Source organism: Oncorhynchus tshawytscha, linkage group LG27, assembly GCF_018296145.1.
Source record: "Oncorhynchus tshawytscha isolate Ot180627B linkage group LG27, Otsh_v2.0, whole genome shotgun sequence".
NCBI classification, from domain to species: domain Eukaryota; kingdom Metazoa; phylum Chordata; class Actinopteri; order Salmoniformes; family Salmonidae; genus Oncorhynchus; species Oncorhynchus tshawytscha.
Genome location: NC_056455.1, coordinates 11,771,262 through 11,796,107, shown reverse-complemented (window position 1 = coordinate 11,796,107; position 24,846 = coordinate 11,771,262). Strand labels below are relative to the sequence as shown.

The following is a 24,846-nucleotide window of genomic DNA, read 5'->3' as shown; positions in this document are numbered from 1 at the left end:
GTTTACGCCAATGCTTGCTTCTCACAGTTGTGTCAAGTTGGCTGGATGTTCTTTGGGTGGTGGACCATTGATATACACGGGAAACTGTTGAGCATGAAAAACCCAGCAGATTTGCAGTTATTGACACACTCAAACCAGTGTGTCTGGCACCTACTACCATACCTTGTTCAAAGGCACTTAAATCTTATGTCTTGCCCATTCACCCTCTGAATGGCACACATACAAAATCCATGTCTCAATTGTCACAAGGATTTAAAAAAGATCATTCTTTAACCTGTCTTCTCCCCTTCATCTACACTGATTGAAGTGGATTTAACAGGAGACATCAATAAGAGATCATAGTTTTCACCTGGATTCACCTGGAAAGAGCAAGGTGTTTTGTACACTCAGTGTGTTTCAGCACTATGAGGTTGGGATAATACTGTGAAAATGATGATAATGCCCTTCCAGTCTTTAGAGCTGTTTAAAAAGGCCGCCTGACATTTCAGCCTGTTTACGTGGGATGGAGTTTTGGTTTGCCAGGCGGTAAATGAGTTAATAGACCAATAAGAATGAGTTCCAAACCTCTGCCAACATCAGCTAGTTTTCACTTTTCCTCTCCCTACTCAGACCACTCCCAGACAGTCATAGTACAATTATTGCTGTTTTCTAAAAAGCTGTTTTAGTTTCTTTTTGATTGTTTTCACTAAAAATGATCACAGTAAAGTACTTAATTGTTACTCAGAAATGATTTGATATTGAGATTTTTTAAAATGGCTCCATTGGACCTTTAAGTAATTTTCTTTGGTAGGGGACAGACAGGTAGGCTAGAATTGATCCAAACCATTGAAATGACATTTCTTTAGCACGGTCTGCAATGTATTTCCAAGGAATGCCTATGCTGTCGTTGGTGCGTCAAACTTTATCATGCCGAATAGTGTTTTAAAGCTTCTTACATTTTTTTGGGGGGGGGGGCTCTACTAAATTACATAAAGGTTTCTGTGTTTCTAAATGCAGTTATGCGTTGCGTAGCTCAGACTGCTTGATAAAGAAGACTGACAACTTTTGTAAAGTCAACCCGTCTGTAACCTCCTCTGCCTTCACCCATTTCAACCGTCGGTTTCAACACTTCAAATGCTTTCACGTTTTATCTTTGGCCAGTATATGTCACTGTAATTAAATGTTTAACTACATGTGTACGATTGCAATAATCATGTAGGATTTTGACCTGAACAAATACTTCAACTGGGAGTGAGTAGTGAAAACCAAGGCTATTACATCAGTGTGGAGATCATTTTAATACCCATCTGTTGGTAGTAATGGTACATATGGATCACCTACTGCTGTGTTTTGAAATGTGTTTTGAAAGGTTGCATCTTGATGTGAGTGACTGGAATCCCGACCCTACATAATCTGCTGGACTAAGGCTTCATGAATAGAGACACATTAGGCCTACGAAATGATACAATAACGATGCTTACATTTGAACCTGCAAGACTATAGCCACATATATTGCTAAGCTGATCACAAAAGCACAAGACAGCCTTGAACCACCTCTGCTTATTCACTGTGACTCCCTGGCTTGTCAAACTGAATGATGTCAACTTGTCCTCGGTATGTCAGCCAACTAAGGTCAGACGGTATATTGAAGAGAGCGATTGAAATGCCGAGGGGAATTTACTGGCTATATTTCTGCCAGTTCCTAGAGTCAAAACAAGCAAAAGCGATATGCAACACAGATGTGCAGTGCACACACAGACACCAGCTCTACACACCAGCTCTACACACCAGCTCTAGCTCAGGTGCACTGCATGTCACACATAAACAAGCAGGATTCAGCTGATCGGTACATTGGGATAAATCCACTCCAGACTTGACAATAGGGTTGAGAGAGAGAACATTTTCAAAGGCTCTTTTGTCGATAATATAAAGGACATAGGCATGGGCCTGGCAAGCTACAGCAGTGCTGGGGGGTGCTCTGCCACCTATTGTGACCCCATGGACACTAAGGCAAAGCATGTTGCAGTTTGGTAAATAAACTCACATTGGCCCTACTCTTCCCCCACATAAGAATAGAGTAAGAACAACAACTGCTAAAAATGTGATGCCTCTCAACTTCTAATTCTGATGAATTCAAGAGTTCTCAGGCCGACAGCTCTCGTATTGTCAACCAATGATGTGGGTTTCATGTGGGTTTCATGCACTCACTTTTATTTTATTTGATCTTACATGATATAAGGCTGCTTACTGTTAACACTTTACTTCAAGTAGTCTCCTGCTTCGTTTGAGTGACAACACAATCAGTCATCACTCTGTGTACTCTTTGGAAAGTCTTTAGTTGAATTAAGTGAAAGCAACACCTTGAAAATAGCAAGATATTTGGCAAATGGTCTTATAAGGCATAATGCAATATGTGCAGTGTTTTAGCATCCAATTCCCTCCTGTGATGGGAATCGCATGGGGGCACTGAGTAAAGCAAAGGCAGTTATTTGAAAGCCATAATGCTAAGCTAATACCACATTCCAATAGGCCATATACATACATACATACATACAGGACTGTAATACAGCTGCCTTAGTGATGTATGCAGCAGAGCAGACAGACTACTGCTACAATAGACATAGGCTTATAATATATACAATCTCTCTGCGCTGTCTGTCAAATTTGACACGAAAGTCAGTCAGTAGCCATGCCACTGGCGCAGTCAGAACCAGGTGTGAAATTCTCGGTAACACCTGGGTCAACATCTGTTTCCACTAGCGAGTTCTCATCCTGAGCCTATCTACTGTAACGCCATTTCAGGAGAGACCACCCTTCCTCAGACCAGGTCCTCTTCTGAAAGAGATCACAGGGGGAGATCAACCTCTTCATACCATTGATCTATACCACAGCCCAGTGGTTGCTTAGACTTCCTTAGAATGAGTGGCTGTTATGAGGGACGATACCTCAGAGGGAAACAGCTACACTGTATATCCAGTGAGGAAGGAGGGTCCTGCCTCTAGCACTCTGATCTGCTCAGAGCAGTGAGATCCACCACCAGTGCTGCTGTAGCCCTGCACATAACTTCCCACAGGGACTCAAGGCCAGCAGCACTGCACTCTCCTCCCCCACCTCCACTGGAGAAGGAGTGTGCTCTCCATCTCACTTATCAGTATGTGTGTGTCTCTCCCTGACAGCCCTCTGTCTGAATAGGCCTGTTTTTGGGGGGGGTGTCAGTCCCAGTGTAGCTGCAGGTCATGGGAATCCAGGAAGTCAGAGGAGAAGACCCCAGACGGGGTAAGGCCCAGTGGGTTGAGCCCCCCCGTCGGCCCGGGCATGGTCAGGTCCAGCCACTCCATGTTGTCCAGGTTGGTGTGGTCCAGGTGGTAGCTGGAGGGGGGTGCACTGACATTGTTGAACCCGGTGGTGTCCGTGTCCATGGGGGAGTGGGGCGAGTGCTCCAGCAGCTGACTGTGCAGCTCTTCCATCAACCTCAGTGTCCGGGGCTCAGTCTCCCCCTTCAGTGTGCCTTCCAGGAAGGCCTCCAGCTGGTTGTCTATGGCCAGGGCTGTCAGGCTGGGTGGGGCCGGGGGTTAAGGGTGGGGGCGGGAGGGCGGGCCACCAGGATCTGGGGCGGGGGGCGGGATAGCACTGTGTTGAAGGGCAGGGTGGTTACGCTGGCGGTCACAGGAAGCAGCTTGTCTGGAAAGGAAGGGTCCTGTCTGATGAATGGGGAGATCTCTGTAGAAGAAAAGAACATGGGAGATGATGGATTCATGGCCAGGGAGGGACTCAGCTGTCTCAACGGAGAGGAGGAGACCCCAACGATAGTCAAGTATTTTTCTCACCTCCACTCTCGATCAACACGTCAAACAGGTCGTCCATGTGCTGACTGGTTGCAGTGGGCACCTGCATAGACAATAAAGACCAGTCAATACCTGCCTCAACGCCTAACAGACCGAGCAGGTCAGTCCAGTGTGTTGTAGTAGGGTGTTATAAAAGCTCTATTACCTGTGCAGCAGTCTGCATTCTGCGCGTCTGTTTAACAGCCTCTTCGTAGCGTGGCGGGTCCTTACTCTTGGGGACATGGTTTGAGAAGTTGGGCTGGCAGGCAGAGGGGGACTGATGGACAGACAAAACAAATCTAATCCCTATAAGCTCTAAACAACCTATGCGGTTCACATATTCAACACAACTAAATGAGTACATGTGGATATAATGCAGTATTTAAACAATACCTTGTTTGTTGAACCATTGGGGACTGCTTGGTTGGACGAGGCCCTGGCAGGGGATCTGCTCCCTGGGGAGGTGTTTAGGAAACACTGGTGGATCTCTGTCTGACCTGGGCCTGCTCTGAACTGGAACCCAGACCCTGAGGTGGTGGTGGTGCACAGTGGGACTGTCGTCTGTAGAGGAATGATGAACGGTGGTTAACACCGTGGTAAACACTCTCTCCGGGGCAGATAAATACTGGTCAACTGTAGTAGTACACACTCTCCCTTAAAAGGCACACAGTGGTTAGACAGGGTACACACTCTCTCTGGGAGGAATAAAAAAGTGTTTATGTATTATTATGTGGTAGTAAATCAAAATCAAATCAAATTTATTTATATAGCCCTTCGTACATCAGCTGATATCTCAAAGTACACAAGTACACAATCTCTAGGGACACAATAAAAGGCATGGGGTATCAGTGCAGTGCAACACAAAGCAGTGTGTTTCTGGGTGTGAGAGCACTCTTCAATGAGTGTTGTGCTGCAGTTGCTGTTGCTAATTCTGGCTGGCGGTTGATTTGGCCCAGTGCAGCTCTGCAGACCTGGATTCAAATAGTATTTGACATCTTTCAATTAAGTAGTGTTTGCTTGAGCTTGCATTTGAGTGACAGATGGACAGAGTGGGCACTTTTGGGACTATTCAATTGGTTTATTTTTTGTCAGGCAGGCCCAGTCAAGCACAGCTTAAGTATTTGAAGGAAAACAAATTTGCACCCAGGTCTGGTCCTATAGAGACTAGAACAGACAACGTAGTCTAGTGTGCTGTCTGCCTGGCCGTCAGTCAGCACCTGCTCCAGTAACCGGAGCTTAGACAGGCTCCGGCCCTCCTTTTGATGTGACTAGGAGAGGAATTCATCACCCTGGCCAGGCCTGCTATTACTTTGGCAACACACTAGATAAATCACCCAGAGAAGAGAATATTAAAGAAGTTGGAGAGGGAGACTCTCTGCTTTCAAAACACGGCTAATGCCCTAATAAATGTGATTAGGCCGGCCCATCACAATAGAATGTAACCAGCGATTTATAAAGTGTCTCTGGAAAGGGTGTTATGCCAGAAAAAAGGGCACAAAAACAGGATGTGCAATTTATTCAGCGGAATAATTCATCCACAGACAACAATTTATTTAGTTATGGTTTGGTGCAGCACACAGCACTTGGAGAGTACTATAACACAATACACAGAGACACTACAATACAGGTGGGTAAAATGGTGTCTGCAGACAGTAGCTTGGGGAATATCCCACTCTAAATATGGGATTGGAGTAAATTAAACCATATATTCTCACCTGTGGCATGGGTTGGGTCTGGGTGGTGTGTTGTTGTTGGTGGGGTGCTGAGGCCTCTATTTCCTGGATGAGGCCTGGAGCTGTAGTGCTAACTGTGGTCTGCAGGACCGGCTCTCTGACCTGCAGCTTAATGCTGTTGTTCGGTAGCTGGATGGTGGCTGTGCTGGTGGGCAGGGAGACAGGCAGCGGGATCTGTGCTCCAGGCTGGCCAGACTTAGGCTGGGGCTGTCTGAGGACCTGAGGCACCTGCTGGTGGCTGATGAAGAACTGAGGCAGGGGGGACGTCTGTACCTGGCCTGAGCTGGGCTCCTCCTGTTTCACCACTGCTAGTGGGCTATGTGTAGAGGCAGAGCAGTTTGAGGCAGCCCTGCCCTCTTCTTTGACCTGGGCCAGGGCCATGGGGGCTGGAGGGCTGGGCTGACCCCTCTTCTCCCCCTCTAGCTGCATCTTCAGCTCCTCCACCAGCCTCTGCTCCTGCTCCAGCTTCCTCATCAGCTCCTTGATCTGACGCTCCTTCTCGTGCAGTCGCTGGTCCTTCTCTGAGGTTCTGGTCTCCATTGGGCTGTCCTCCAGGCTGCCTTGGTGGGGAGACGACCCAGAACGAGTGGGCCGAGCTGGGGAAAGAGATCCTGGCATCCCAGCCTCCTCCATGCCCAGGCTGGAGACCTCCGAGGGCACGGGGGACACAGGAGGTGTGGAGCTCATGCTCTCAGGCTGTGGGGCCCCTGTGTGGCCTGTCAGCTCCATGGCAGTGGCAGCCTGGCTGCTGGGGATCTCCTGATAAGGCTTTAGTCTCTCTATCAGGTCAGTCTTGGTGCCAGACACCGGAAGACCTCGCAGTTTCAGCTCCATCTTCAGCTCAGCTACCTACCGGCCAGGGATAATGAACAGTCATGAGTCATCATAACAAAAGACAAGCCCACTCACTAAATCTCCATACAACATGTCACTGCCTAGGGGCTGTGCTCTGCCCTTTAATATATCTATATATTATATATCTATCATATAGTGAAAATCTATGTTTGTACGGAGCAGGAGTGAGCTTCACCTTCATTTCGTCCAGGTTGGCAGGTAGGACACCAGGCTTGCGGTTTGTCAGAGTCTGGTTAGACCGTGCTGGGGCAGCGCTGGGTAGAGAGACCATGATGGGACTGGACAGACTGCTGCCACTCAGAGACATGTTGGAGCAGCTGTTCTGACCCTCCATCGACCTGTAGGAACACAGACAACGGGAGGAGGGTTTCGTGTTCGGATGGGAGAAAGAGTTTCCTGTATGTCCCATCATTCGCAATCAACAGTCTCCGTCCGGGACAATGCACACAGGAATACTATATATCTAAGCCAAACAGAAGCTGTGCAGGAAACAGATGTGGCAGATGACATCACTATTATCCAGATGTGGACTTATTCTGTTAGGGAGGATTGTTTGCTTGAACCACATTGTTCAAAGGAAACAATGTTTGCCTTCCAGGTGTAGTGATGATGTACTAACCGCCCTCAACACAAAGCTGTCATTCAATAAAACTGCAACTAGAATGTGAGGGCTAGCCACATTATTTGGCCTACAGTATGCAAGCTGCGGTAACACATAACATCCCAATGTCCTTTTTACAGCGGGACATACTTGAGTGGGGCAGGCAGGATGGTCTGGTAGTTATAGTGCTGCTGCTGCTGGCTCAGTATCTGCAGCTGGAGGAACTGCTGCTGCTGATGCAGGAGCCTGGCGTAGGCTGAGTCCATGGGGGCCTCGTTGGCCTCCTGTTTCTGGTCCGGGGGGATGTACTGGTGGTACTTTAGCTTCTTCACCCGCGGCTTGGGATCCTTATTCTTTTTACTGCGGCTCTTGTCATTGGGTGTCTTTGGTTGGCTTTGCTGCACAGGGGAAAAGAGGAACGGTTACAAACTACTGGATACTATCCGGGAGGAGCAGTGAAACATTTTCACTGAAAACTTCAAAAAGGTTCATCTCACGGAGTGGATTGTGGACCTATTTAGTGATCTAAAAGCCTGTTCTGACGGTTATGGATAACGTCTAAACATCTTGCCAGTATTGTGAGGCTTGTACATGAAATTGTGCCTATTTCTCGCTGTAGTATCAAATAAATAGGTGGGATATTGTGATAACGTCCAGTGAGAAAGACAGGATGGGGAAATGGAATGTGGAAAGGGATGTGGGGTGACCCTTATTGTTCAGTAACTAAATTACAGGATACACATTAAATGGCTTGGCATTTGAGAGGTAGATGCAAGCCATAAAAAATATCATAACACCAATTGAAGTTGGTTTATGCAAACACACAGCCCCGAATGTGTTCCTCCCTGTTCTTCAACACGGGAGGGGCAGAGATCAGAAAATATTCATTTGCTTTGAGTATAAAGGATTGTGACAAATGCCCAAGTTATTGCTTTTACTCCCTTGCTTCCATCCTTTATGCCCTGAAGGCTAAGAGAAAGCCTGTCACTTAACCTTAATTGAAGACTGAGAGCGGCTGGCAGTTTAAGCCAATGGATTTGTGAAAAACTCCTCTAGGCCTTGTTGTGCTTTGAACCACATTTGAATTGGCTGAACCATCAGTTTCGACTGGTCTCTGCCTGCACTGACGGGTTCTTTCACTGTGACCGAACACAGCCCCAGTGTTTGTCCTCCTCTGACTTCTTATCTCTGATTACAGTTCCAAAGGAAGCAACATGAAAATCACAGCAGATCAGAGAGAGAGAGTCAAATATCAGAGGTGACTTTCATGTTTACAGGGTATGTAGGAACAGCTTGTTCAGCTAACTGGGATCAAAAAGGAACCCAAAAAATCATCATTGCTGATATAAATAGCTTTCTGTACCAAGAGACAGAAAAGTTTTTGCATTGAATGTACATCTTTGCACATTGCCATGATTTACCATACCTTTGCCACAAGGTTCAAGTACTCTCCATCATGTGATATGACGTCCCTTTCTTTCAAGTTTGTGGCTCACCTTTACTAACATGGGCCCTGGCTTTGGAGGGACAACAATGGCGATTGGCTGAGGCGTGGTCACCAGGCGATTATTCTGATGCTCATTGGTGGAGACATGAGAGAAGTTGAAGAAATCTGTTGTGGACTGGGAGGTAGGTGGGCAGTGCTAAGATAAAGAGACAGATAGAAACCACATGGCCCGTTCAGTAATGAGGGGAACAGAGGCCTGTAAATCCCCCTCCCACACTAAGCCACAAGGGCAGAGCTGGAAAAAGACTAACAAAAGATGGATGTCGTCTAACAGAAAAAAAACAGGAGGCAAATAATATTTTCTAGACAGCAGAATTTGATATTCAACAGGTAGGTGCACTGGGAGACTTTTATTTAGGCCCAAAATATAGAAACAAAATATTTACACTGTTAGTGATACCATAACAACACAATTTAAGATGGGTATTTATAGGTGGTGAGGTATGGCGATGGAACCTACCTGCATGGTGATGGAGCTGTTCGGTGGGGAGGTGGAGAGGGCAATAGGCTCTTCGGTGACCCTGGGGGTGGGTGAAGGAGCAGAGGAGCTCTGGGACTCCTGGCTGGCCGGCTGCTCTGGGGACAGGGCATCGCCGCTGTCCTCAAAGTTGTACACATCCAGTGTTTTCGTCTTGGGGAAGTCATTCTCCACCTCACCGTCTGTGGGATCTGCAATGTAACACGTGCAAAAAAACAGCTTATTAATTACAAGTAGGCAAATGTAGAGAGGTTTGTACGAAGTTGTTTCTCATGGTAGTCACTGGAAATGTCTCAGTGCTGTGTTAGTCGTAATAGGCACTTTCAGAAATCTACACTATACAAATATGCAGGGAGTGGGAGTTGAATGAGTTACTTCGCCCTTAGCCTGGAAATAATAATGTATAAAGTCAAGAGTGTTCTCTACCGGTGACGCCGTCCTTGGCGAGGCTGGGTTCCACAGGCAGAATGTTCTTGACCACCAGCTCCATGGGACCGGGTCGCTGGGCCAGCTTCTCATTGAGGTCATCAGCCAGCCTGGCTCTCTTCAGCATCATCTGAGTGGCCTGCAGAGAGGGCTCCACATGGGTCTCTGTGGGACAGACAGCAACTCATCAGTAACTGCTAGTCTACCTAGAACTCACAACAGTACTGTTCTACTACTGTGTGTCTCACAGTGGAGACTGTTTAAGGTGGTATGTCCTCATACGTCAAAGACAATCAATCAGACAACTGATTGTAACATCTCAAGTTGTGAATATTTCATGTCCTATGGATTATATCCAATAGGGAGGGGTACAATTTCCCAGGATCCTTCTCTTCCATCATCTTTCTTTCTGAGAGCTAACTTGGCCAGCTAAACGTACATATACTTTCTGTTGGTAGCTCCGTATCATCTGTATTCTCTACAGCCTATCATAAAGCATACAGTACATGGCAGTGAGGTTACCTTGCAGGATGTGCATGCGGACCAGCTCTGAACGTTCAGGTCTACTGCGAATTTTGTGCTTCAAGAAGTTCTCAGTCTGTAAGAAAACAACATAAAACTACATTTAATCGAGATGATATGGAATGGCATATGTATGTGATAATGTGTGTTTATCTCAATGAAGTATAATGAACACTAGTGCGAGTGAGATGAGTTTGTGAGGTCTTACCCTGGACCTCTGCAGGCTGCGGATCTGTTCGTGGAAGGTAGCAGGGCATTTCAGTGCTATGGGAGGGAAGATCAACATCATGTACAGTGAGCTCCAAAAGTATTGGAACAGTGACAATTTGTTGTTTTGGCTCTGTATGAAATGATACAATGTGCAGGTTTTAGGGTATTTTCATCCATATCTGGTGAACCGTTAAGAAATTTCAGGAGTTTTTGTACATAGTCCCCCCCTTTTAGTAGACCAAAGGTATTGGGACAAATTCACTTATGTGTATTAAAGTAGTCAAAAGTGTATTATTTGGTCCCATATTCATAGTACACAATGAATACATCAAGCTTGTGACTCTACAAACTTGTTGGATGCATTTTCTGTATGTTTTGGTTGTGTTTCAGATTATTTTGTGCCCAATTATTGTTAATCAGGGGCGGAAGGTAGCCAAGTGGTTAGAGTGTTGGGCCAGTAACCAAAAGGTTGCTAGATCGAATCCCCGAGCTGAAAAGGTAAACATCTGTCGTTCTGCCCTTGAACAAGGCAGTTAACCCACTGTTCCTAGGCCGTCGTTGTAAATAGGAATTTGTCCTTAACTGACTTGCCTAGTTAAATAAAAGGTATAAAAAAGAAAATAATAGAATATGTTTCTAAACACTTCTATATTAATGTGGATGCTACCATTAGTACGGATAATCATGAATGAATAATGGTGAGTGAGAAAGTTACAGACGCACAAATATCATACCCCCAAGATATGCTAACCTCTCAAAATTATACTTCTGTAACATTTTCACTCATTATTATTTATGATTCATTCAGGATTATCCGTAATCATGGTAGATGTAGAAGCATTTAGAAACATATTATATTCTTATTTACAATAAAAGTGACTGCAAAATGACACAATACATTATTTACCATTAATTTCTAATGGGCACAAAATAATCTGAAACACAACCCACAACCAAAACAAACAGCAAATGCATCCAAAAAGTTTGTAGAGTCACAAGCTTGCTGCAATCATTGTGTGCTAGTAATATGGGAGAAAATACTAAACTTTTGACTACTTTAAGACACATAAGTGAATTTGTCCCAATACTTTTGGTCCCTTAGAATAGGGGACTATGTACAAAAAGTGTTGTCATTTCTAAATGGTTCACCCGACATAGATGAAAAAAACATCATATGAAAGCTGACAGTCTGCACCTTTATCCTCATAGTCATTGTACAATTTCAAATACAAAGTGCTGGAGTACAGATCCACAACAACAATAAAATGTGTCACTGTCCCAATACTTTTGGAGCTCAGTGTAACTACCCATAACTTCTCATGGGTCAAAAGTCAACTCGTCCTCTTGAAAGTTCATATTTAAGACATGATGTAGTTGCACTTGATGACAAGCTGACGACAACAAGGGAGAGACAATAATGTGTGTTATTCCTTTGGAAGAGAGGATGACTTTGCTACTACACAATAGCTGACGGGAGTAGGACAGGATGTCTCTGAATGCTCCACTCATCCAACTAGTGAGACAGTCAGGCCGAGACTTTGATCTCATCAGACACACTTATCCTGCTGTTGGCATGGCACGGCTACACCCATTAGTCACCTCTAGCTAACACAATCCCTGTTTGCTCTACACACACACAAACACTGAGGTCTGAACACACACTGACCAGTGGTTCTTCTTAGTCAGAGGGAGTGAGTCAAACTCAGAGGAGCAGAGCTAAGCATTCCTGAGCGTCACCCAAGCCCTGGCCTGCATACCTATTGTAAGTCCTCTGTGTAGGAGAACCAGAGCGATTCACCCAGTGTCGCTGGCTGGGAGGTTCCTGTGTTACCTGTGCTAGGGCCGCAGTGGGGGTTACTGACCTCCTGCGCAGGCCCTGTCGCTGACTCATTCAGCTCTGATTGTGGAGCCTAATAAGAGGAGCTTAGAGTCCACATGGAGGAGGCCTCTTAGGGCTGGACAAGACAAAGACAGAGCACACTCCCAGCACTGAGAGGTCTCTGGTCTGGGGCTCCTGCAGCTCTAGTTGCACCACTGTTCTCTTTCTCTCTCTGTCTGTCTGCTGTCTGATTTCTTATCAGTCTGTCTGCTCTAGTCTGCAACCCACTGGCTCCCAGAGAGACTGATCCAGTAAGGGCAGCAAGAGGAAGGATCCTGCTCCTCTTTGCTGACTTTGAGAGCCGGGTGTGGAAGTTTTCAGTATGCCTTTTGGTTTCTGGTATGCCACTGGCCACCGATGTATGCCTCACTCTGGCTTAAGACCCTGGGCCATTCCGAGTATTTATTTATTCTACAAACATCATGACGAGGTTGTGGTGGAGGGTGGTCGAGACATCAGTGGTGGCAGAATTCCACTCCTGTATGGTTGTCATAATAGTAGCAAATCAGACAGCACTTAGTTCAATCTATGGTATTAATTTAGGTAATAATTGTATGATATTTTCTGAGAGCTTTCTGGAACCAAGACCCACTTTAATGACTGTGGTGTGGGTGCAGTTATACTTGTTCTACATGCCAGACCAATAACCTTAACTCTTGTAGAGGTGAGTTACAGTATATTAAATCCTTGGGGGTTTGAGAGAGGCGGTGCCCAATGCTCAGTGGTTATACTCACGTGGCATGATGCCCTGCTCCACTAGCTGCTCACGGGTGCGTCTCTGCTGCAGGCGGCGCTGGAGGACTGTGGGAGAGAAGCAGAGATAGGTTAGAGGTCAACCTATGCCCAACTAGCCTGGTCCCAGATCTGTTTGTGCCGTCACCCCAATGACCATAGGATTTAGCAAGACAGTCTAATTCGACTCACATAATGGACAACTTTTACATTTGAGCAACTTTTAAACAGCTTACTACTTTTTAACTACTTAGCTAGCATGTTAGCTAACCCTAACCCCTAACCCTAACTCCTAACCTTAATCCCTAGCCTAGCTAACGTTAGCCACCTAGCTAACTTTAGCCACAACAAATTGGAATTCCTTATAAAGAACATTGTGTACTGGACACGATTCTTTATGAAGAAGAAAACTGTGTCATGGACCCGAAAAAATTGATGAGTCACCAATTTGTGTTGACACGCCACGTCACAGCCCAGCCAGAACAAAACAGGAAGCCCTGTTCCTCCACCTAAGACATCCTATAGAGACAGCCTACAGACTTTCTCCATGGTTAACCTACCAGACAACTAGCAATAACACTCTTCTTGACACTGAGTTTACTTTCGAGCGATGACATGGGCTTTACAAGCTCTCTTCAAATAAAGTGAAGACAAGGACATACTGAGGACGGACTGGAATGCAAATGCAGAGGTAACTTTACATAGATGTTCAACTTGAAATACAAACATAGATAGACACAGGCAAGGGATGAGTCTTTCTCAAGTACCACTGTAGAAATAACAAACCCTGAAGACCAATTACAGGCCAATGTTCATATGTCCGAGTCACCTCCGAGTTGGAGATGATGTCCTCCCAGGACTGAGTGAACTCGGTCTCTTTTATAAAGTGCCACTCCATAAAAAGTGAGATGTGTTGTTTTGTATTGGAGCTGTAAGCACTGCTCCATGAAGTCCTTGCAACATAAAAAGACAAGAAGGACTCTTATGCAGGAGGCTCCAAATCCTTGGACGGCACCCAATGTTATTTTTCCATCATAATAAACTGCAGTGCGGGCCCAGTTTACACATGTATAAACAGGCGAGTGTGGACGTGTTATTTCAGTGGAATAACAGTGATCCTCAGCAAAAATATTTGAAGAGGAAGGTGACGGTTGATGGTGTCGAACGACGCGGCGCTGTGAAGAACGTTGGGGCCCTTATCGTCACCAAGGCACTGTGTTCATAGTGAGGTCGGACTGCTGCTGGAGTAGACTGCTCATTGGCTATGGCCAGATGGTCAATGCACAGTCAAACACACACATACACACTAAACACTACATACTACACACACACACCCAGGCCTGCTCTGCTCTAGTCCCCTGGGACAGTCACTGCGTCTGACCAGGCCAACGTGACTCACTCCAGCTAAAATAAACTGGGCAGCTGTGAGAAGAAGGCCTGGGAACCGTGGAGTCTGGAGGTGGCATTGGGGTGGGGGCCGGGACTGGACTGGAACCCAAAGCATTGTACAGAGTGGGGGGGACCCGCTCCCACTGGTGGACAGAGGAGCACAGAGAGTCCCAGGGAGCCAAGGCAGGGGAGCAACTGAGTCCATTCTCAGAGACCCCCATAACTTTAACAAGCCCCCTGCGCCTCCAGGGCTCAGAACACTGTGTTCCTGCTCCCTATCCATGGTTCCCATTACACGTTCACACCAGGGTCAGGTTAGCGTTTTTTGTCATGAATCTTGTTCTGGAGGAAGTTCTACAGTGGCCACTAGCTGGAACAGCCACAAAGACATCAAATCAGATTTTGACCCTAACTTTAACCACACTGCTAAACCTAATGCCTAACCCTAACTTTAAATTAACACCAAAAAGCTTGTGTTTGTTTCCATTCATTTTTACAAAATTGTGACTTTGCAGCTGGCCTATCTAAAGGGAAAATCGCTCAGAGCTGCCTCCAGGACTAGATTCATGACAATACACGTCAACCTGCCCACCAGCGGGGCACCGACACAGAAAGATCATTCTGGAAGATAGGAGAGAATTACCATTAGTTGGTTTCAATATTCATGTTACCCACTTTAACTCGACTGGAAAAGAATGCTAAAGGATAATTGACGATATTTTGAGAACAATTCTGCCATTTCAAGTTGTTATTCTTGACATCAATGTGGCAGTACAGCCCATGCCTGAGGTGCTCCTTACATTTGTTTGGCTGATGTCAATAGTGCTGTTCTCAGTGAACCCTGTGTGATGCAAGTCGGCTGTACTCCCCTGTTCTCCAGCACAACATAAACAGAGGTACTTCACAAACCTCAGAGTGTACATAGGCTTTACTAAAATCCCTGTCTCCTGATTCTATGTTTGTCTCAACAAAACTCATCTCTGGACAAAGTCTACCATTAGATCTCTTGCCCTGACTTTTTCCTAGAAACACTCTGCGTAAATACAAAAGAGAATCTGTTTTGTTATGGCTACACTGTTATAGAGACAGTCGGACACTGACATAAGCTATGTTGACATTACTACGGGAAATATACAGTATTCTCCTTGCAGCTCAGCTGTGCTCCGTGGTCTTGCAAATGCTCATTCACTTGATGAGTCAGTTTGATGTACTCTCAAAGATCGATGAGGAATAAAACATTGGCAATAAATTCAAACCAGATCCATCCAACTCATCCAAGCATGATTCTACACCCATGACCCGAGGGGACACAATACCTTTTAAATATGACTTACATTGAAGCCAGGTAATAGTCATATCACCTTTTCTTTACACACCAAGTTGTTCTTTGAAACACCTAATACTATCAGGAGCAGATCACGAACAGAATGTGGAGCTACAGCATTTCCAGGTTTAGCATTTCACTGGGGGCTATTCCCCCCAAACAACATACTGTACAGCAGAATGCTATCGTTCAAGAAAAGGTACTAACTAAGTGGTGACATCATGCTTAGCTGATAGCCCCAGGGTAACACTGAGCTTTGCAGTTATTTGTCATCATAAGAAGTGAACACAGAGTCCTGGGTTTAAGGATCCTAATAATATGATACGCTATATAAACCCACCTCCCTTAGACCCCTCCCTCATTCTGGTCTCATCTCCTCCCTCATTTTGACTTTGTTAGTTTCTAAGAGAAAACAACAACTCTTTACACTATTGTGGTGCTGTTAATCCAGTCTCAAACTGATGCTGGACATCATTTAATAGCTATTCGTTCTGTAATGCCCTATCATTTCCTGGTGGGGCTCTCTGTCTCTGTCCTAGCCCAGCGTCAAGGTGTTATCATCAATTAATCAGTACAGATTACTCTGACATCACTGCCGTGGGTCAAGTTGATCAAGGCCTATAAGTAGCTGTATATTTCATTCAAGGTAATCACGTTGACTGAAAAGCAGACCTAAACCCATAAAGCCATACACATTTCACTGTAACTCCATTATTTTACTGAGAACTTTAACAACTATTTGCCTTCTAGTGAGAATATACTGTAGTTAAAAAGTCAGAAAACACACAACATTTTTGGAGACAACCGTAGAGGAAACCAAAATGGAAACTGATTTATGTTGATACTGGGCTTCATGCCAACAACGTAGTGATGCTACCTAGCAGAGAGAGGAAGAAAGAGTGAAAAGGTAAGTGATAGAAATAAAGAGTGAAAGGAGGAGGAGGGAGAAAAGGAAAGGCAGAGAGAGACAGGGGCTCCTGATTTAAATTTACCCCTGCAGACGGCGGGGGTCTCCACGTCGAGGCACGCCATAGAGGAGGAGAGAGCCGGGTCGCTTAGCGGCCGGGTCTGGAGTCCCATGGAGTGATCAGGGCAGTGAGGAACGAGGACCAGCATGAGGGTTTAGTAATGAGGGAAAACACCCAGCTAGGAGTGTATGGTAAGAGAACTGCTTCTCACAGTCTGGTATGTACAGTCCCTCCCTCTCTCTCTCTCCAGTCTCTCCAATCTCTCTCTGCCTGTCTTTGTGTTCGTCTCAGCGGGAGCGAGTGTGCGCTCACTCATGCTCTGGCTGGGCTCAGCCAGTAAGAGTTAGGAGGAGGAGGGAACACAGACAGACGAGCCACTGTTAACCCCTGCTGGGTCACTCTGCTCAGCTCTCAGTGCTCTGCTCTTTCAACACTAGCCTCATTAGAACTAAATACAATGAGCCAAGCAACTTTAATTATCAAAACAACAGAGAACAATACAACCTTTTGACCAAACCAACTGCTGTCCTAAAAGTCTATAAAAGTAAGTCATACTTTCAACCAAATCATGTAGTATGCTAACTACATGCATGCATTGAAATGTAATTTTAACTTCTAAAGTCTCACTGAACTGAAAGACTTATTGTGTCTTTCTTGTCCCAAAAACATTGAGTATTTGTGACTTTTGAGTGAGAGGATGAAAAGCTCCATGAGAAAACGAGCCGGGAGTTGTTTTTTTCATACCATGTTGTGTCACTGGATAAGAATTACAAAAACAAAACATGCTGAGGCCCCTGGGACATCGATGTTTATCTTTGTCACTTTTCCCAGTTGTAAAGTGTATTTCTGACATGTGGGATTTTTTTTGCCATTGCTATCATTTCAATTTCTACATCACTACACTCAAAGCACAAACATGACATTAATACAATCTTATCTATTGTTTTCATTTGTGTAGACCCGACCGTAGCTGTTGCTGACTAATATTGATATAAGGGAAAAGTATCAATATTTTCTTTTGGATTTCAAACAAAATAGATTAAATGTAAACATTAGAAATAGTAGGTGGTTGCATTCAACCCTGTCTCCTTCACAATGTTGTCTAGGAGAACATATATCTATCTGGTCTCTGTGTCCGAGAACAAATAACAGCAAAGAGAAATATCACCCACCCAGAGGAGACTTCTAAAGGGACAACAGGGATGAGAGAACACCGAAGAATGATAACAGATGAATAGGTGGTCATTTCCAGCCGGTTAGCATTCACATACAGGAAGTATGAGTCATACGCTTGAAGTCCAGACATGTGTGTCCCTCCCTACTCCCTAACACTGCAGGTTAAAGGGCAAAGGGCAGCCAACATGAACTGGCATGCTGCTTCTATTTCCATTCCAATCCATTTCGCCCTGGTATATTTCACCCATGTCAATGTTCAAGGGCGACTTGGGAACAGTCCTTAACGTGTTAACCGTACAATACTATAAAATGACAACTGCAAACTGAATGTCTAGATAAACAGCTGTAGTCATATTATGACACTAACAAAGATACGGACTCGAAAGGAAAATGACTGGCCGGCACCATGTGTTCAAATGGATTAGGAATGCTGCTTAAATGAAAGCAAGCCCCTTTATAGAGCCGGTCCTGATCCTGATTCTAGCCCCCATCATCACATCATCAACAAGCCGTAGAGTGCAACACATTTGAGTTTTTCCAGTGTCTGTCTCCTGGGCAGTAAGGTTGGGGTGACCAGTGGTCTCCACTCCATACCCTCCATCCCTGACTGTGCCCTCTCTAGGGACTGGGAAAATATCAGGGTACCACTCAGGGTGGGTGAGTGCCAGCCTGCCCACCAGATACTGCCCCAGTGCTACCCCTCACTCTGGTTCACATGCCAGGGGAATATTTCCAGACTGGGGTTCTGGCTGTGGTTGTGAGAACTAGAGGGTTAGGAGAGTGAGATAACAGAGGAGATCTCAAGATACTGAAGGTCCACATTTTCAAGAAAAATGCACTGGGAAATATTAGCAAGGAATTCATCATTAGTGAAAAGTTAAACGAGAGGCTCAACCCGTTCATTGACTTTGTTGAAGTCTGTTAATCCGAATCTGCATCTAATTTATCATATTTAACTCATTAACAACGCCCACCTAAAAAGCTGATTTTCTGAGAGCAACCAACAAACAAAACACTTAGTGGCCCAAGGAGAGGACTGACTTTGGGACTTGATGTCAGGAACCGTTCAAACTGCGATTATGTGTTGGCTTCCAGATGCAATTCCAGTCTAATTCCCCACTTCTCTCCACAAACAAATCTCTCTGGAGTGGAGAGGAGTTTGTTTTCTCACTGTCAGGGTAGGCTCGCTCTCTGATGGATGACGTAGAAACCACAGTCTCTGGGTTCATTTCAATCAGATTTCCTTGATTTTTCAGAGCCTCGGAGCTTCAATGCATTTTGAGGAGGCAAGGCGAGAGGATGCAAGGAATCAAGGACAATTGATTCACCCAATGTGTTTTCACCACTTACCCTCCTGATACTAGGTATGCAATTACAAAATTAAAATTAGGTATGCAAAGTGTTAATTACTAACTGTAGAAGCCTTTTTAAACCTCACTATTCAATTAGCAGCCAAGTTTGCATTTCCTGCTGGGCAGGACATTTCCTGCAACAAACAGGGTGATCAAAGTAAGATCCTACATCAGTATATGACACTACATAGGCTAGGCCATAGAGTGTCATTTCAGATGCATGCCCTAGGTCAGGGCTGCCCAACCCTCTTCCTGGAGATCTACCGTCATGTGGGTTTTCAGCCCAACCCTAATTTAACACACCTGATTCTACTAATTAGCTGCTCAACAAGACCTTAACTAGCTGAATCAGATTAGCTAAATTAGGGTTGGACTGAAAACCTACAGGACAGTAGATTTCCAGGAAGAGGGTTGGGTAGCCCTGCCCTAGATGATTGACCAATGTGACTGAATGGTCTACTACTCACCGTTCTTACGCTCTTTGAGAGGCGGCAGGCTGGGACTGGGCTGCATAGTCAGATCCTCCAGCTCGTGGGTCACTGCCTCGCTCCGGAGGCTGGAGTCCCCCTCCACTCCCAGACTCCCCTGGGGCTCCATGCTGCAGCCTCAGCACTCCTCAGGAGGAGGAGCTAGGCCGGGTCTCCTGGAAACCAGCAGGGCAGATAGAGCTGCTGTTGTCAGTTGTTGCTGGGGAGATGGGAACATTGTGCCATTTTACAGCAGGAGTTATTAACCATGAACAAACTTGGCTGCCAATTGAATCATTTCATTTACTTATAACAGTTGTACTTCTAACAGTTGATTGCATGGAGATCACTATGGAACTGAAGCAGAAGGGAGCGTGACAATGAAGTTAAAGATTCATGTGCCACGTTAACATTTAATCAGAAGCTGGTCAATAAGAATCACGCTAAAAGCCGAATTACTTATTTTAACAGATGAATGTACCAGATGTAAAAGGTCTTAGAATATTGTACGGTTCTAATGAGTAATATATTTCCTAAGTTTTGTATAGCATTGGATTCCACTTCCCTTTTGGTCTTACTACCAACACTTCATCAACCCATATTCTGGATGTACTATTTACTATAGAAAAGGTCATGTCCACAAGATACATCTCAGCTTTACTGTCAGGCCAAGAACTGATCACCCCCATCTGATGCAGCCTAAGATTCCAATCTGTCCAAACCAAGATTGGGTTTGATTGAAGTTAGAGGAAGCCTGTGATCTCTGGTGAACCGCAGCCTTTCTCATTCCTCTGAGAACAGAGAGTAAATCTGCTGCTCATCAACAGACAGCTTTCTATCAATAGTGCAGACATTAGCACCTGCCAGAGAAACTCCCTCAGGGATGCTTAAAAAAAAAAAATCTTTATTTAACCAGGCAAGTCAGTTAAGAACAAATTCTTATTTCCAATGACAGCCTACCAGGGAACAGTGGTTTAACTGCCATGTTCAGGGTCAGAATGACAGATGTTTAACTTGTCAGCTCGGGGATTCGATCTAGCAACCTTTCGGTTACTGGCCCAATGCTCTAACCACTAGGCTACCTGCCGCCCCAATGCTGTCAGAATATTGACGAGACAAACCTTGCCTGCAGTGCAGCTAAATCCTGACTTCTCCTCTTTCCCAGCGTTACCTTACCAAAATGTTATACCACCGTGTACCACCCACCTTATCCCTCTGACTACTTTCAAACGGCATCACCTTGACCTTAGCTATTCATCCTCTCCTCCTGCAACCGACAACCTTCATCTACCCTGCTAACTTCACTTTGCCTGCTAGAACAGCTGCTATAGCTTCTGTCCCTGGCTCATTTAGACTATCACATCATTAGCATTTCTACAGGACCTTCTTACATCCCAGCTCCAGCCAAGGGACAGATGGACGTAAAACCATATGTTCTACACAAGTCTTTCTGTGGCTCTTATCCCAGAGTAAGTGTGTGATAAGGAGTGTGTAGACAGCATTGTAGAGTTTAGGCTGGGCACAAGGCGTGTAGAGCCAGATGTTCAGATCTAAATATGCTATGTAGAACAAACATTCCTCTCGTATGTGTTGAATAAGGAATTAACGTTGGCTCTATGCACGGAATTTCTATCCGTAACGTTGGAGAACGTTTTACAACTGAACGTGGCCCTGTTCGATGTCTGCCAGTGACAGATGCTGAATGTGCAACGTGAGGCAGACTGTGGTGCAGATCCAGGCTGCTTAGAAATGGAACCATCATTGGTCTGTTTCAGGAGAACAGCCTACAGAGGGGATTCAGGTGTACACAACGTTACCCTTCAAGTGCCAGAGAGTAATATAAAATGGCCTTACCCTATAGCTGCTACAGTGTCTGGCTTCTGAAACCTGTCGTCCAAAAGCAGAAACACAAGACGTCTGAGCTGCAGGGCACCTTCCATCTCTAAAACAAACTCCAGCTGTGTTAAAACTGAGACGGATCTTTGTTCTTCTTCGTGCATTCCGGTTTCAGTGCTGAAGATAGTCTTGGTAGACTCCCACTGGGAGCTGGCAGACCGGGAGAGGAATGAGACGTGGCTACGGACAATGACAGCATTCTGGGCCCAGTCCTCCCATCTCAGCGTGCACTCAGCACAGCTCCTCATGAGTAAGCAAAGCAACTGTTTAGCACATCTCAGCATTAGCCTAGGTCATTATGGTTCTTCTCTTGAATTCACACCACTAGTACAGAATATATTTTTTTCAATGTCAGAACATGTGGTTTTAAGGGTAGAGAGTGCAAGCGATGAAAGAATGTGAATATTTATGTCAGCTTGACGTGTAAACTGATGCTTGGAGATACATATCGAAGTAAGTGTGCTTTTTTTATTTTGATGAGGGGGGAAATATATATTTAAAAAATCCTAATAATTTAAGTGATATACTGTATGGGATGTCAAAACCAGTTATTTCTAGCACCTTGTACCAGACAGATGTGCCACTTCCCCTATCACCCATTTGACTGTCCTATGTCAGATAGTGATGCCATAAAACATATCAGAAACACTTTCCTCATATAATAGTCAATTTCATCGCAGCGTACGCAAAGACTACAGTTTGCTGATTGATTTATGCAACACAATGGGTTAAATCGCAGAGATAACAAAATTATGAAATGATGTGCCATGGAGCCAAACATATCATCCTTCCATCCCCTCCGTCCCAACCCAGAATCTACTCTCTCTCTCTCTCTCTCTATAATGTGCTCCAGCCTCCCAGAGGATGGAGTGGCACCAGTCCCATTTCTCCCGTCTGTCTCCAGGGTGTTACGCTGGGTAAAAAGAGAACCAGCTGTGTTGCAGGATGACTCTGGATAAAGACACAGTCCAAAATGGAAATATTGTTATTTATCTACAACACACATATAAATCTCCATAGTCCTTTGGTATGAGTAGCAGTGCCAGAAGACGTCAGAATAGAAGACGGACAAAGATAGTTTTACACAATGAGGTCTGTGCTCTCTACCACACGAGGCACATTATCAAGATGGGCCAAACAAATGAGAAAGCAGCTACTTAACTCAGTTGATATACGGTACAACTAGGAGAGGGTTTGTTTGCAGCTAGGAGAGGGTGTGTTTGCAGCTAGGAGAGGGTGTGTTTGCAGCTGGGAGAGGGTTTGTTTGCAGCTAGGAGAGGGTGTGTTTGCAGCTAGGAGAAGGTTTGTTTGCAGCTAGGAGAAGGTTTGTTTGCAGCTAGGAGAAGGTTTGTTTGCAGCTAGGAGAAGGTTTGTTTGCAGCTAGGAGAGGGTTTGTTTGCAGCTAGGAGAAGGTTTGTTTGCAGCTAGGAGAAGGTTTGTTTGCAGCTAGGAGAAGGTTTGTTTGCAGCTAGGAGAAGGTTTGTTTGCAGCTAGGAGAAGGTTTGTTTGCAGCTAGGAGAGGGTGTGTTTGCAGCTAGGAGAGGGTTTGTTTGCAGCTAGGAGAGGGTGTGTTTGCAGCTAGGAGAGGGTTTGTTTGCAGCTGGGAGAGGGTTTGTTTGCAGCTAGGAGAGGGTTTGTTTGCAGCTAGGAGAGGGTTTGTTTGCAGCTAGGAGAGGGTTTGTTTGCAGCTAGGAGAAGGTTTGTTTGCAGCTAGGAGAGGGTGTGTTTGCAGCTAGGAGAGGGTGTGTTTGCAGCTAGGAGAGGGTGTGTTTGCAGCTAGGAGAGGGTGTGTTTGCAGCTAGGAGAGGGTGTGTTTGCAGCTAGGAGAGGGTGTGTTTGCAGCTAGGAGAGGGTGTGTTTGCAGCTAGGAGAGGGTGTGTTTGCAGCTAGGAGAAGGTGTGTTTGCAGCTAGGAGAGGGTGTGTTTGCAGCTAGGAGAGGGTTTGTTTGCAGCTAGGAGAAGGTGTTTTTGCAGCTAGGAGAGGGTGTGTTTGCAGCTGGGAGAGGGTGTGTTTGCAGCTAGGAGAAGGTGTGTTTGCAGCTAGGAGAAGGTGTGTTTGCAGCTAGGAGAAGGTTTGTTTGCAGCTAGGAGAAGGTGTGTTTGCAGCTAGGAGAAGGTGTGTTTGCAGCTAGGAGAAGGTTTGTTTGCAGCTAGGAGAGGGTTTGTTTGCAGCTAGGAGAGGGTGTGTTTGCAGCTAGGAGAGGGTGTGTTTGCAGCTAGGAGAGGGTGTGTTTGCAGCTAGGAGAGGGTGTGTTTGCAGCTAGGAGAGGGTTTGTTTGCAGCTAGGAGAGGGTTTGTTTACAGCTAGGAGAAGGTTTGTTTGCAGCTAGGAGAGGGTGTGTTTGCAGCTGGGAGAGGGTGTGTTTGCAGCTAGGAGAGGGTTTGTTTGCAGCTAAGAGAAGGTTTGTTTGCAGCTAGGAGAGGGTTTGTTTGCAGCTAGGAGAGGGTTTGTTTTCAGCTAGGAGAGGGTTTGTTTGCAGCTAGGAGAGGGTTTGTTTTCAGCTAGGAGAGGGTTTGTTTGCAGCTAGGAGAGGGTTTGTTTGCAGCTAAGAGAAGGTTTGTTTGCAGCTAGGAGAGGGTTTGTTTGCAGCTAGGAGAGGGTTTGTTTTCAGCTAGGAGAGGGTTTGTTTGCAGCTAGGAGAGGGTTTGTTTGCAGCTAGGAGAGGGTTTGTTTGTTTGCAGCTAGGAGAGGGTTTGTTTGCAGCTAGGAGAGGGTTTGTAATGCGATCCCTGGACTCTTTGCCAAGACTAATGTCAGCTTTCAGTGTGCTGTTGATCTATGATCGATACTCAAATCCCAATGCTTCTTAGTTTACACTCTCAGTCAGCTGAAGTACGCACATTAGTGTTGTTTACAACCAGGGCTGTGCAGGAGATGAAGGACTGCCTCTCTTCACTTGAGATGCTCCGGCTGGCCAAATAAACCAGACTTATCGGCGATTCATGTAAATAAAGATAAAGCGTCTCCAAACTCAGGCTGAGTTCCATTATTAACACGATACAGTCTTTTATATGCAAAGAATTTATCGCTCTGCAATGCATCAGCCTGCCTGGCTGTATTCAGTTAGCAAAGTGTGCACCAAGTCAAAAACGTCAGGTGCACCTTTGGCTAGGATGGACGTGTACTGTCTAGATGAATCCTCTTGGTACATGGTCTGTGGTACTCTGCAGGTCTGTTAAATATAGTCTAGCTCTCAAGCCAGTCCTGTTCCTTAGATAGCTTGTTGTTGGCCAAAGACAGACCAGGAACCATGCCATGCCATAACTATGGGGCGTTCTGGCTCCTTGAACAACCAGATGTAGATCATATCAATTGGAATAGCCTGGGTTTTTGTTTGGATAAACTTGCAAACCTTGCGAGAGTTGTTTACTGGATTCCTTTCAATGAAAAATCTGTCATTAGTAATTTCTACCAAAATGTACACATCACTCATCATGAAATGAAATGAACATGAGAAGAGGAGAGAAGAATGTAGCTCTTCAACTGACCTGCCACATCCTTTCCAGACAATTGCCAGAACAAACATG

At 45.4% G+C, this 24,846-nt stretch overlaps 1 protein-coding gene across 1 annotated transcript in view; it reads right to left on the bottom strand.

Annotated features, from left to right (window-relative positions):
- Nucleotides 1–946: 946 nt before the first annotated feature.
- LOC112226066 (myocardin-related transcription factor B-like) overlaps nt 947–24,846 on the bottom strand; it is a 40,624-nt gene continuing 16,724 nt past the window's right edge. Inside the window, 15 exon segments of the mRNA XM_042307142.1 lie at nt 947–3,547; nt 3,550–3,699; nt 3,807–3,867; nt 3,970–4,080; nt 4,197–4,364; nt 5,519–6,385; nt 6,567–6,729; nt 7,143–7,390; nt 8,489–8,635; nt 8,960–9,168; nt 9,404–9,568; nt 9,926–10,001; nt 10,134–10,189; nt 12,750–12,815; nt 19,423–19,642. Of these exon segments, the coding sequence (XP_042163076.1) occupies nt 3,192–3,547; nt 3,550–3,699; nt 3,807–3,867; nt 3,970–4,080; nt 4,197–4,364; nt 5,519–6,385; nt 6,567–6,729; nt 7,143–7,390; nt 8,489–8,635; nt 8,960–9,168; nt 9,404–9,568; nt 9,926–10,001; nt 10,134–10,189; nt 12,750–12,815; nt 19,423–19,552 (2,973 nt within the window). The 5' untranslated portion in view covers nt 19,553–19,642 and the 3' untranslated portion in view covers nt 947–3,191.